The 14,562-nt window shown below is 34.5% G+C and overlaps 1 protein-coding gene across 1 annotated transcript in view; it reads left to right on the forward strand.

Annotated features, from left to right (window-relative positions):
- The window catches only part of TLL1 (tolloid-like 1), a 136,381-nt gene that overhangs the window by 51,303 nt on the left and 70,516 nt on the right, over window positions 1–14,562 (forward strand). Inside the window, exons 2-3 of the mRNA XM_009995931.1 lie at window positions 8,564–8,674; window positions 12,707–12,787. Coding sequence (XP_009994233.1) covers window positions 8,564–8,674; window positions 12,707–12,787 — 192 coding nt within the window. The remainder of the gene's footprint in view (window positions 1–8,563; window positions 8,675–12,706; window positions 12,788–14,562) is intronic.

Here is a 14,562-nt window from a genome sequence, read left to right on the forward strand (position 1 = left end):
AAGAAAATCATATAAAAGTTAATAGTAGGGTGGGTGAATGGATCTCTTTCAGAGTGTTTCTCTTCTTTTGATAATATCTGGTTTGAGGCAGTGATCAGTGATGAAGAAAGTTCCTGGATTAACTGCTTGCTTTGCCAATGGAGTGGGCAGGCATCTTTTCTGTTTGCTCTGCAGTGTCCTCTGCATTCAAATTCAGCAGTTAACCCATTTTGTCAGTTACAAAGTGTATTTGGTGTTGATGATGATTAGAAAAAGAAAATAGTTCCTGGAAGTCACGGAGCTTGCCAGGTTGAACAGTTTAACCAAGCTCCAAACCTTTCAACGCAAAGTTGTTAAATTGTCGAAGAGTCCTCAAAATACTGTTCAGTAAGTTTAGGAGTGAAGCTTGTCTTTTTACTTGAGATTGTAACTTCTGTCAAAGTAGCTTTTGCTTTCTTGAAGACTTTTGGTTGATTAGTTGTTTTTTTTACTAAGTTTAAAAGAATATAAAAGCTCTTCCTCAAAAAAGGAAACAGAAAAAAAAAATGAATTGAAAAAGTCGCTACTTTCAAATTAAAAACAGATTGAAAAATGTAGTCAGCACAGAGGAAATTGACATCTTTAAATCAACATTTATGCTGTGTCATGGAGAAACATCTCTAGCAAGTTAGTATCCCCTTTTACCAACATCAAGTTCTACAAAATGTCTCTTTTGCTAAGTGAAGATTTTACCCAGATGGAGGGTGTCACAAATACTCTGTTTTCCTTGAGAGTATTGATTTATCTTGGAGATGTTTTCTGCTTTGAAAAACTTGGAACATGTTGCAGTGTTGGATGCCACCTCACTCATAGCCCATCTATTGTATGATCTGATTGCTGCATGCCTGGAAAGGATGTCTAGAACCAGCTGGCAATATATGCAGCTTATTTTTAAAGTTATCATTGTTTTCCATTCTTTAAAGAATAGAATGAATTAAATGCTGTTCTTAATTTCTATTCTTAATTTTAAAACAAGGACTTTTGCTCTTTCTAGTTTCATGCATTTATGCATTGTATGTTTTCTTTAAGAAATCACTTTAGGAGTGATAATTTTGCCTCATGGTTTGTTCTTTCTACTGGAAGAAGGCTTAATCATATAATTAACTGTGTAGATCTTTACCCTAAGGCTATTCACAGGATAATGGAGTTTCAAAGTAAAATGAAGATGAATGTTAGAATATCATAATGGTCATATAAGGCTAAATGAGGTAGTGATGACTGTTGTGATAGTAGAGACCTGAATTTCTGCCCGCCCTCCACACACCCCTTGCCCCCACAGTGTAATTTTTTAGCCTTCTTTAAAAAGCTAGCTATAGCAGAAGTCAGCATTTGCAGGTGACTGCCGGCAGCAAAAAATTTCATGACCCATGGGCCTTCTCCTCCTATGCCAGCAATTACAGTATGTTATCACTGAAGAAATATTCAGCAAATTCTGGAACAGTGGCTTCTGCTAGGGAAGTACACCCCTCCTAGGAGAAAGCAGTTTCTTCCTCACTGCTTCTGTTACCTGTGGACAGAAAGAGTAGGCCTGAGTCCTGAACAGAAACACTGTTCCCATGGGATGTCAGACCCAGGAAATTATGGTAATTTTGCACATTTTCATCCAAAGCAGGTCAGCATTTGTTGTGGTAAGAAAAATTGATTGTGGTTGCCTGTGCTTCTGGCAATCACTGCTCTTTTTGAGAGCTACTAGTCTATTAGTGTGGCTTCCCTTTCAAAGTGACTGATAACTCTTTAAAAGATCATGTCTCAACTTTTTTGTTGTTTTTGTTTTTATTTTTGGCTCTTTTTACAGTCTCAAAACTAGCAATAGAAGAAAATCATATAAAAGTTAATAGTAGGGTGGGTGAATGGATCTCTTTCAGAGTGTTTCTCTTCTTTTGATAATATCTGGTTTGAGGCAGTGATCAGTGATGAAGAAAGTTCCTGGATTAACTGCTTGCTTTGCCAATGGAGTGGGCAGGCATCTTTTCTGTTTGCTCTGCAGTGTCCTCTGCATTCAAATTCAGCAGTTAACCCATTTTGTCAGTTACAAAGTGTATTTGGTGTTGATGATGATTAGAAAAAGAAAATAGTTCCTGGAAGTCACGGAGCTTGCCAGGTTGAACAGTTTAACCAAGCTCCAAACCTTTCAACGCAAAGTTGTTAAATTGTCGAAGAGTCCTCAAAATACTGTTCAGTAAGTTTAGGAGTGAAGCTTGTCTTTTTACTTGAGATTGTAACTTCTGTCAAAGTAGCTTTTGCTTTCTTGAAGACTTTTGGTTGATTAGTTGTTTTTTTTACTAAGTTTAAAAGAATATAAAAGCTCTTCCTCAAAAAAGGAAACAGAAAAAAAAAATGAATTGAAAAAGTCGCTACTTTCAAATTAAAAACAGATTGAAAAATGTAGTCAGCACAGAGGAAATTGACATCTTTAAATCAACATTTATGCTGTGTCATGGAGAAACATCTCTAGCAAGTTAGTATCCCCTTTTACCAACATCAAGTTCTACAAATGTCTCTTTTGCTAAGTGAAGATTTTACCCTGATGGAGGGTGTCACAAATACTCTGTTTTCCTTGAGAGTATTGATTTATCTTGGAGATGTTTTCTGCTTTGAAAAACTTGGAACATGTTGCAGTGTTGGATGCCACCTCACTCATAGCCCATCTATTGTATGATCTGATTGCTGCATGCCTGGAAAGGATGTCTAGAACCAGCTGGCAAAATTTTCTTTATTTAGCTCTAAATTTTCTTCTTTTCTGTCCAGAGTTAGAGGCAGTTATGTAAGCCATGAATGGATTGTATGGAACAAAATGACTCACCAGGATAGGCTATAACTCACAGAGCTGTGTTGTTACAAGGAAGTACTCAATGGCTCAGCTACAGAAGACGCTGCTAATTGGAACTGCTGCAGATGTGGGTTTAGATGAATATCTATCCTGACCCTGGGCCAACACACTTTTTGGCACCTCTTGCTGTGTGAATTAGTAGTCAGACTTTGAAAAGTTCTGGGTGTTCCACCTCCCATCAAAGAATGTTAAAAGGACTCCTCAGATTTAATTTTGGCCTTGCAGTTAATATGAATTTTGTGTTCCATTCTTGAGAGCTTGTATAAGGGGATGAAGCATAAACTTCCTTTGCTATCTACTCTCAGTAGCATACCAAAATCTGAGGCTTTGCTTTTGAAATGTCTGCTAATATTGCTTTTCATTGGTATCTTCTTGGTGCAGGTGTAATCTCCCTGTCACAATTCTGCATCTGCTCATGGATCAAAGAAATGCCTGTGTTGCAGATCACATTTAATATCTTACTTTAACCAAGTCTAAGAAAGAATTCCTCTAATCTTATTTTCACCAGCTTACTCACTGTGGGTAGCTGTACCCAAGTTGAACACTTTTCCTAGCCTGCCCAGTCATCAGGACAGGCCCTGTTCTGGGGAGGGTGTCAGAATAGTCCCTGCTGGTGTCCACGTACCTTGCCCAGCCCAGGGCTGAGATGGTTTGTCTGCTGTGTTGTGGGGCTGGAAACCAGCACTATTCACTTCCTTGCATTTTGTACTTGGTTACTAGTATTGGTAGGAATACTATCAGGAATAAATCCTATTAAAAATGGTGGTTTAAGATTTGAGTTTTAAAAATTAATAATTGTAGGATGAGTCATGTAGGAATTTTGATGTAGATAATTTTGTTATTACAATTATAAGGAATAAACTCATGTAAATATTTCAGAGACTTACAAGCTGATCGATATTTCAAGTCCCAGAATGAGCCATCCTGCTGCATCATGTGGATTTCATAACATGATTTCTTTCTTGTTTGATGGACTTCCAGCCTCTTCTAGAACGACATGAAAGGATTTTTTGTCCTGTGTACTCTGATTGATTCATACTATGTGTATGCATCCATATATATAGAATAGGTTACATATATATGTTTATTTTTTAAATATTTGTTTTTATTACCTAACCTTAGTAGCACATTTTATCACTTTAGAATACTGGATATTTGGTGCAGTGATGGCCTTGTTGAAAGAGAGCAGCAAAGAAAGCTTTGCAGATGAAGCTTAGTTATTTATAATAAAAGAATAGTTTCTGTTGCAAGTAGTAGGATGCAGCTGAATTTCCTGTGCTTGATATGCATTTTATAGATAATCTTATTTTTCGTTTCCACTCACATGACTTGTGTGGTGACATTAAGGTATGTTTCTCTGAATGGCAGATAGCTTTTACAACCTACTTATTTTCCTGTTTGTTTTCATACTTGTGAACTGATTATTGCGATGTAGCAAACTTAGCTGCTTTGCATGACAGGGTTTTGTCTTTTAATAAAATAAGACCTTTCTGAAGGTGATATTTGGCTCAGGGCTTTGAGGTTTGTGAAAGAACTGCACGTGCTGGTGAAAAGTATTTTCGGTTTTAACAGCTCCACATAAATCCTTCTCCACTGTTGCAAAGAAATTTTACTGTAATCAGTTTGTGTCCATCTTTCTGAAACAGATGCATGTATTGTATCTGAGTGTGTATAAATGCATAATGTAGTGGCCATATAAAACCTAAAGCCCCCTCAAATAAAAGCAAAGTTACATTAAATTTGGTATGACAGGGTATATATCTCTTTATCTACCATTGGACAAAAAAGATCAGTTTTCTTGTTTTATTAAGAATCTGTTTATAATAAAAAATATTTGAAATACTTTCCCACTGTAATTAATGCTATCTCAGATTTTCAGCAGATCTTTCCTAACTTTTACAATAAATCTTGCATTTTCAAATTAAATGAAAAAGCTTCCTGTAAACATCAGCTTTTCCTGATCGCTGAATAAACAGGATAAGAGATAATATGAAGCAACCTGAAATAAGTAGGGGTACATTAGAGTTCTGTTTGGATAATTTTGAAAGTTTTTCCATCCTTTTGTCTAATTTAATTTTTTTTTCATGCTAAGTGAATTGATTATCATGTTCTTGTTAATTTTCTGTATGGAATTTATGAATTAAGTATCTGTGAAAAAGGAGGGAGGTGCACAGCTGAACAGCTCAATTCTGTCTGAAGTTTCTTAGAGAGAGCTAATAAAGCTCTTAATCCCAACATGCTATTAGTGAAGTCTTTAACATCATGCCTTGCATACCTGAACAGTCCTCTGCTTGCTTTCTGTAAGGTTAAGATCCATGTGTGAGATGATGAAATATACAGAGTGACTTCTTCAGATAGTAAAAACTTTAAGGCAGGAGATAAAAATATGGTCTCTCTAGTTACAAAGTAGTTTGCCTCTTACACAGGCATTACAAAAATTAAAGGATGGTTTTAACAGTTTTTAAGAGATACCTGGTTTTATTTTTTGCATTATTCAGGTGGGAGTTATGCTTCAGGCTTTGAAGGGCAGAATTTATATTTAGCACAGACCTTTCACTGGAAAAAAAAAGGTGTTTTGTTTTTTTAAAAGCAGTTACCAACTCCCTGTCATGCTTACGTACTGTTTGGACTAAACTGACATTAAATAGCATCCAATTATCTGCTGTTTCTTCTGCAAGATACATATCTTCCCAGTTGTACTGAAATTACTTCAGAAAAGTACAGGTTTATTTCAGTAAAAGTAAACTGTCATTTATTAAATGTTGCAAAACTCTAATTCTATCAAGGTTTCTGCCTTTCATCATGTTTGTCTTATATGTGTTTTGTTACTTTTTCTGCAAAACTGAATCACTTTGTGTCAAAAAACTGCCCTGAAGAAAGCTCTGAAGTTTTCGTTATACTTTTAAACAAATAATCCTATATATTTCTCTCTTCAGTGTTAACTCATGTTTAGTTAATATGTTAGAGAACCTAGCTGCTATTGGTGACACAGATTATTTGTTTACTATTATGTCAAACTTGCATCAGAACTTATTGTTCTATTACTATGCTTATATTATTGTTAAACCTAACCTTGTGCTTGATGGCTAATAAAAAACAAGCTAGCAGTCCAAGTGTTTGACAAAATAGCATAGCTCTTTTTTCCTTTCTAACCCAACAGACAAAGTTACTAAACCTTGCCTGAACATTGACATGCATTTTATTTATGTGCATACAAATTAAATACATTTATGACAGACAAAGTCACAGAATTTGTTCTTGCTATTTGTATTTTCATGGCACGGTAAACGTTACCACAATGAAGTGATAAAGAAGCATCATTAGGACTTGGAAGGAGATTTTCCACCATTTTTTTCCTACTTGATTATTTTTCTGAATTTCAGTTTGCCTTGGATTTTCATATTTATGCACCAGTATTACGCACTGAAAACAAAGTGTTTTCTGCTAATACATTTCAGTTAGTTATTTTTTTCATCATCTATTGTTAACTCTCAGTATTACCAGGAAAGAAAAATGGACTTTCTATTAAGCTTCAGCACTTCCTTGAATCTGGTGTGAACAACCTGTATGACCTTTGCTGAAAAGCATATTTGGTAGACCAAAATGTTAATAGTTTCTTCCTCATTTTTTTCTGTTCTGCTTATTAAAGTTTGAAATCTTTCATTATACTTATACTAGTACCCTGTTATGAATTACATCCAAGAGAAATCTATAGAATGTGTTTATAATAATAATAATAGTAAGTAATATTTAACTCACATCAGATGGACACTACTGACTTTCTCCTCTCACTATTCAAAACCCTGAACAATTTGAGATCATCTTCCTAGAAGCTTAAGGAAAAAAAGGCATTTAGAGCTTCTGCTAGCTCTGTTTCTTGACCTGGTGGTAAAAACTGTCACTGGTGAGAACAGGATAGCCAGAGGAGAGATGTTCCCAAAGTAAACATAAGGACATGTGTTCTTGAGAATGTTCAGAAATATGTTGAGTGACTGAACAGCTTCAGAAGAGGTCTCAAATACTTGTGGTGTCTAAAAATCATAATTTTTTTTTTCTTTTTTTATGTAAAAATTATACATCTGTATTTAGGGAAGACATAAGATGTTGATTATGCTTTTAATTGAAAAGTTTTGTTTTCATTTTGGAGGTCTCTGTAGGTGATATGTGTGTTTTGAGGTATTTTACAAGGCAGATGAAAGACATTTTCAATTTGATTTCTCCTAGTTGCCTTGCATTCAAGAAAAATAATGGAGTTTGGAGGAGGTAGTGCAATATCTGGGAGTTCTTTAGAAATATGTATCTTTTTGGTTAAGTAAAGACTTTTTTATATTGATTTGATTAAATGCTAAAGAATATGAACATCAGTAACACGAGAAAGGTAACTTTTGCAGCAATACAAACTACTGAGAATATTCTGTTGAATGGTCTCTACAAAAGTATATAAAGGTCAGAGAAAATGAATGCTAGTTAGCAATAATGCTAAGGGTCAGATTAAATGAGAGTAGACCAGAGAGAAAGATTTGATAACAACAGAACTTTGGACAAGGTTTAAATTGTCTGGAAATGAAGAAAGCAATATACTGTGGAACTGTATAACAAGCAACGAAGCAGTGCTAGTGATGTGTTCCTGGATGAAGAAGGGAAAATATTGAAGAGAGTACCAAGATTGAGCGAAGGGGTTTTGTGACTCTGAGAGGACTAATAATACAGCTATTAACAGAGGCACTAAAGAGAAGGAAAAAGAAGAATTTGGGTAAAGGTAATAAATAACCGTTTCACCTCATGTTAATTGGTATATGCTCTGTTGACTTAATTCACATCAGTTGATGATAGGGCCTGTTGAGTTCAGCTTCAATGACAAGTTTGAGTTGTCAGGGAGATTTCAGGATAAAAGAGCAAAAATAGGCAGAGATGAAAGACGGGTTATAGATCCTGAATTCTTTCAAGTGGACCTATATCTCGTTTCATTGGATTGTGATGGTAGCTTATGGAAGATGAGTTAACTATGTTGAGTTCAAAGAGAAAAAAACCTGAGAGAGTCTGAAAGGGAACAGGAAAAGAGAGAATAACCCATAAAAATAAAACCCAAAAAACAGGTTAAAATAAGAGAAAGAGAGTGGAGCTTTGAAAAGCAAAGTATTTGAAAAAATCCTAATAGTGAGATTAAGTAGGAAAGTAAAGCACACATAAACCAAGAGGGAAAAAAAAAAAAGAAAATAATTCAGTTTAACACGAAACAGATAAACATGTTAATGCTCTGAGGTAAACATAATGTAATATAGAAAGTGATTGGAACATAATAAAAGTTACTTCAGCTAATTCTCATTTTCAGGAATATGTTACAAAATGTAAAGGTTGTCTCGATACTGTATGTTTTTCACTTCTGTGTCTTATATTTTGTTGTATTTACAGAAAAAATCCATACATACTGAAATTTTTTTAATAGATTGACATTGTTTAAATGATTGCATTTAGGCACTCCATTAAGAAATTGAAAAGACTAAGAGTTTAGAAGAATATTTAAATTATTTTTCTTATGCTAGGTATTTTTCTTTCTTTGTATAAAAATATAGATCAATAAATAAATATATGTGATATAAATATATATTTGTCATATATTTCCCCAAGGATTGTAACATAGTGTTATAGTCTTTAGATTGGTTTTAATGTCTAAATAAATTCTTTTAATTAAATTGAGCTCTTTTTTATTTAAAGCTGTCTTTTGGGGAGATATTGCCTTAGATGATGAAGACTTAAAAATCTTTCAAATTGACAGGACAATTGACCTTACGCAGCACTCCAACGAAAGAATTGGCCATAACACAGGTATGATATTTCAAGCTTGTTTTAACTTTTTTTCATGTTAGTTACTTCTGTATAGAAGGCAATCTCTGTTTTAAGTGTAGAAAATCAGTATGATGGTTTGGGTGGTAATTAGTTTAGACTTTAAAAAGTCATTAAACAATGAGTATAAATTCAGTTTAGGGAAAGCAAGAGAAAAGCTAAAATGTAATTTTTATTCTGACATGTCTGATTGATAATATCTTGTTGAACTGAAGAGCAGAAGCTGGTAGGAATTGTAAGCCCACTCTGCAGGTGGTCATGTGGGAAAGGAAATTGTACAGAGCTTTGCTTTCGTCACTAAAAGCTGCTGACAGCAGAGCCCACATGCCCTATGGAGAACATATGTGGAATCTTGGAGGTGAGACTGGGAGTCTTGGATTACAGCCCCTCATTTTGCTCTTTTTTCAGTTCCATCCACATCTCTATCCAGGTCTAGAAGCAACAAAAGAACACACCATCCTTGCTAGAATTTGCCTTGTCTAAAAAGCAACTGTTTCTCTAACATTATGATATATATTTATTTACTATTCTTAACATGCAGTGCAATAGTGTCAGAAGCAGCAATGTGATTGACACAGGCAGTTGGATATTCAGACAGATATGTGAAGATATATTGCTTATGTGTAAATATATGTGTGTGTTGGTCAGAGAAAACATAATCCATGTCTAATGTCTAAAAATATCTATGCTTTCAGGCTCTGATTTGTAAATTCATAATCAAGAGTTTGTAAACTCTCAGGTTACAATACAAAAAAAGCCAAGTTACTTAGAAAAAGTATGGAAAAAATGCTATAAGAAAGTGTGTAAATGCCTAATTTAAATATATTTTCTGTTGAGGAGCTTCTATATATTCTTGAGCTGAGCTATTATTAACTTGATTCCTAGTATGCCTAAGTAAGGATCACTTTGAGGAATGATTAGAAATTAGTTTTTCAGACTAAAGAAGCAATTTTCAATGTAACCTTTCAATATTTAAAATAGTTTTATGCTTCTTAGTTAGATGTTGATGTGAGACTATTTTTATAACAACTTGAAAAATTGATTTTATCTCCATTTAAAGCCACTCATCTTTTCAAGGTGGGAACACTTTTGATCATTTCTAGATCAAAACTGGATTTTAAAATGTTAAGAGTCAGTGTTTTTTCTGCCCCTTCCCCCCCCCCCCCCAAAATATTTTAATTGGCTTTGAAGGTATTTCAGGTTCTAGTTTTGCTGACAAAATGTAGAGAGCAAAGTTGGTCATTTCCCCTTAAGTGGATGCAGTCAAGTGATTTCTCAGGCCTGCTAACTTTCCTATTTATTCTTGCTTTTCTGTTTTTTCTGTTTTGTTGTGTTTTGTTTTGTTTTGTTTGTTTTTTCGTTGTTTTTTTTTTTAACTGCACAGTTAATTTTTTGTCACTTGCCATATAAAGATTTCTAAGCTGTTTTAAAATATTATTTTATATTCTATTATTTCATTTTATTACCTTACCTGTCTTGAGATTTGTGCATTATCTTTTACTGTGGACAGCATCCTATTCAGGACATTGAGTCATCCTATTGAGGATTACTGGTGCATTTGGATCAAATTTGTCTACTTTCATTGCATAAGAGGACTCAACCACTGCAATGGTCTGTGGGACTGGACTTTGGAGAACAACCTCTGCTGAAGTTAATGATTTTGCAAAGGTTCTTAGTCAACCCTCAACATTCTTGATTTTTTTCTAAAAACAGACTTGGAGAACTCAACTTTACACTTTGCATATGTAATTTTAAATTTATTTTTTTTATTTACAAAATTTGGAAACTGCAAAGGTTAAAGTGCTTTTTCCCCCTATAATTTTCAAAAGAGTAAATTGCTGACCACTGAGTAGTTGATATTAGGTGACAGCTGGAAAAGGAACGTAATATGCCTGTAAAATGGAGAGCAAATGCATCTTTTACTTTAGTTAGAGGTACAGCGACAATTAATGACAAGCTTGATTTCTGAGCACTTTCTTTTGTTGACCCCTCAAAATAAAGATGACATCAGACAGAAGGGTTAGATACTTGGGTGTACGCTATCAAGATGAAGTTGTTGAACCACATTTTTAATTGCAATTACTAATTAAAAACCCTGATGCTCACAGGCTGATTCACATAATTGTGACTACTCCTTCTGGTGAGGATTATCTGCCTGGATTTACAGGGTCACATACTTAATCTGTGCATTTCTCAGAGTGTGGCCCTGTCATTTAATTCGTCATTTTGTCAAAGCAGTACACATACTCATTGTAAAAAGAAACAACAGTAAAGCTGATAAAACCGTGATGTATAAACTGTCATGGATCCAACTGCCAAAACATCCTTCTTCTCCTGCCTGGAGTATAAGAAGGTGCAGCAAGTATGATTTAAAAGAAAAAAACAAAACAAAACATCAAACTAATAACATTTTAGACTGTGGCTTGGCAAAGCTTATTCATATAAGACAGATTAGTTACATGAAGTACTTTTAAAGTATTTCACTAAATACACAGGCTGTGTTAACACAGAAATTGTAGTATTTTTTTCTAGAAATAGTTACAGTATAGTGTGGTTTTTTTAAGTAAATAATGAATTATTTGTTATGTCTATGGCAGTTGATGGTTGATGCTTTTAAGAATTCCTAAATATTTGTTTGGAATCTTTAGCTATAGGCCTTTTTACAAGATTATTGTTAACATGAGAGAAAATCACATTATTTATGATCAATACAAGGAATGGAATAGTTATATTCTCTGTAGCGTATATTATAGTTACCATATAACTTGATGGAAAGGAATGTGTTGAACTATTACCTCATCTATCTAAAATGTTTTTAAAAATTTAGAAAATTTTTCTCAAGGGAGCCAGCAACTATGTGGCAGTGTAATCCAAATAATTAGACACATTGTTATTCACTGAGCAGCCATGCAAACTCACTTGCCTTATATGGAATTTTCTCATCTGTAATATGACTTTAAGTTGCTGTTTAATAAGTATATTTTCTGTATACACATATTTAAAGTTCTTATGGGAATTTGGGAAAGGTCTTTTTAGTGGTGGCTGGAGTTTTAATCATCCTCTTATTTACATCTTTTTACTTTTGCTGTTGTAAAAGTAGTTTGAAAACTCTTCTAGAACAGATATTGAATTTTAAAATACAACGAGCTACAAATTCTGAAAATCAAATATTTCTGAACAATTATGAACAATTTATTTGACTACTGCAGTATTATTGGAGTTCTTTCTTCTTGTTTACTGGTGCATTTGCAAAGGCACTTGCAGCCACAAAAAGGAGTACAGGTGAAGATGCATCAAATGGACACCTTTCTGTGATGTGTTGCATCCCTGTAAATGGCTCATTATTCATTAGCTTAATTATTCCTGCTTATTGATTACTGAAATCACACAGGCACACATGTCTGCAAAGTCTTAGTGCAGTATTTACTGACAAGTGATATTTCAAAGCCTTTAGAGTGCATAGGACGCCTATTTGCATGCTGACAATGAAAATAAAATATCTCATGGTAAAATCAGCTGTATTAAGTTTGTATCAGGTTTGTTGTTTTATTTGAGAGTTTTTGCTGATGAAACAGGGTGTTTGCTTTCCCTCTTAACTTATCCCTGGAAATGAGAAAATTATGGCATGCACTGAGGAAATTTCTGTAAGAGTAAGGCTTTTAGCTGTCAATCAATACGGCTGTGAGGATGTCTAGGTCACCAGCAAGAAACAGAGCTCCAAATAATAATTAGATGATGTAATTGTCATGACTTGTCTGAATAACAAAGACATGTTGGCTTACATTCTGGAATGTATATTAGAATTTTTTTCAGCTAAAAATGTTTTTATTTCATTTTCAAGACTACTCAAAGCATTTGTATGTGAGTCATTGATGAATGTTAAACTTCCTTTAAGACACGTTGCAGTTTTTACAGAGTATTTTCTAATCTCTCCAAGCTATATAGTTGCTGTAGGTGTGAGGTTCCGTGTTCTTAACTTTTTAAAAATTCCTTTTTTTTCTTTTCTTTTTAAAGGTGGCTTTGGAGAACATGGAATGTCAAAAAAACGAGCTGCCCTCTATCAGCTTATAGACAGGATAAGAAGTTTTGGCTCTGGTATTTTCACTGTTTAAATTAGCAGGTTGCCTGATGTGATAATGTATCATGAACATTAATGATTATAGTACTTTAGCACTTTCTGTATTACTTTTGGCCTAAACAAGCTATAAAAGGAACAGCATAATAATAATAATTAAGACATTACCTCTTTGTTGAGTTTTCTTAGAGGTCTATTTCCAGTACCAAATCTGGAAAATAAAATACATCTATTTAAATTTAATGTTAAAAATTCCTTAGCTTTTTAATATGACTTTGTTCACAGTTACCAGTTCAACTAGTACCAGCAGAGAGCCTTTTCAATACAGATAGGCTGTGTTGCATAGCTGCTAATTTTGTGCTGTTTTTTTTCTGGATCCAGTTGGGGCTTTCTGATGATTCATACTGTGTTTGAAGCGTTTATGGTGTGTTACACTAAACAAACACATTTTTTATACTAGTTACACTCCTGTTGCTGTGAGCATAGTTGAATTCAGCAGGCTTTGTAAGTGTAATCTCCATTAATACTGGTTGAGTTTACTCACTGAATTTGATGCAAGGAGATATCACTTGAATGCCATGAAATCTCAATAAAGAAAATAAGTGAAACTCCGTTGTAACACAGCACACTATGTCTAAGTGCATCCCTGCCTATCTTGTAAGATTAACCAGAGCACAGTAACTGCCTTTGCAGATATGCTCTGGTGTATTATCTTTGTTCTTTCAAAGCCTTTGGAGTGTGTTGTGGAAATGCTTGTCATCTTTTGCATGCAATTTGGCATAAATTTCTTACCTGTACTTCAAAAGAAAGTTGATAAAATGATTTTGAGTTCTCTAACATCTATATTAATGTTTGATGTGGTTCAGTAATGACTGCCTGTTAAGTGCTACAGTATCTTTTCTCTGAGATTTCTACCTGTGTTGTAGACTGTTGTGTAATTCTCAGTTACAGTTGTTTAATGACAAGGATAAGCTATTTGCCTTACCTCAGTGTTTAGGTTTTTTTTTAACTCTGAAATGTTCTGTATCATTCCCAATACAATTTAAGCTATGTTTGAGTTGTTATAAAGGCAGGCTTTTTCATCCTGTGTATCAAGAGGTTTCTTCCCGCCTTGTGCCATATAGTCTTCCTTTTCTTCCTCCTGCTGTGCTCCCAGCCCTGGGGCTATGTCGTGGTACCCTACTATGATTATGCCCTGGAATCCTCCCTGATTCTGACATAGCCATTAACGCTTAGATGGAACTGGTATCAGAGGGGATGCTCACAGAGGGAAGGTGTACCCTTCAATGAGGAGTAGGACTTCAACACCACTGAGTAGGACTTACTGAGCTCCTATTAAGTAATCCTTTTTAATCACCTGCCCTGATGTGCATACGAATTTATAAATTGTTTCAGAGGAAGCACCTGTTATGGTGTGTAAGTCCTTGTCTCACTATCCTTATCCCATTCTAAGTAACTATTCTTATCCCATGTCACAGAAAGTTTCAGCTGATGTGGGAAAGACTTGCCTGTAATAGTGGTAATATATCTCAAAATAGTAGATATTTTTTAGTCTTGTACAGAAGTTTCAGCCATGACTAATACTTATCCTTAGGGTTCCAAAAACTCATTTATGAGAGATGTGTATTTGCACCCTGAAGTACTGTAGGGTTACTAATAAAATAAAAGCAACATTTTCATCTGAAAATGTATCCACTAGCAGTAGCTATGATGGAGATCAGCAGAAATGATCCTCTCTGACTTTTCTCCATGTGCCTAAAACTTCGCAAAAAATTCCTTCTCCCCCCCCCCCCCC

Source organism: Chaetura pelagica, unplaced genomic scaffold, assembly GCF_000747805.2.
Source record: "Chaetura pelagica isolate M959 unplaced genomic scaffold, ChaPel_1.0 scaffold142, whole genome shotgun sequence".
Taxonomy (NCBI): Eukaryota; Metazoa; Chordata; class Aves; order Apodiformes; family Apodidae; genus Chaetura; species Chaetura pelagica.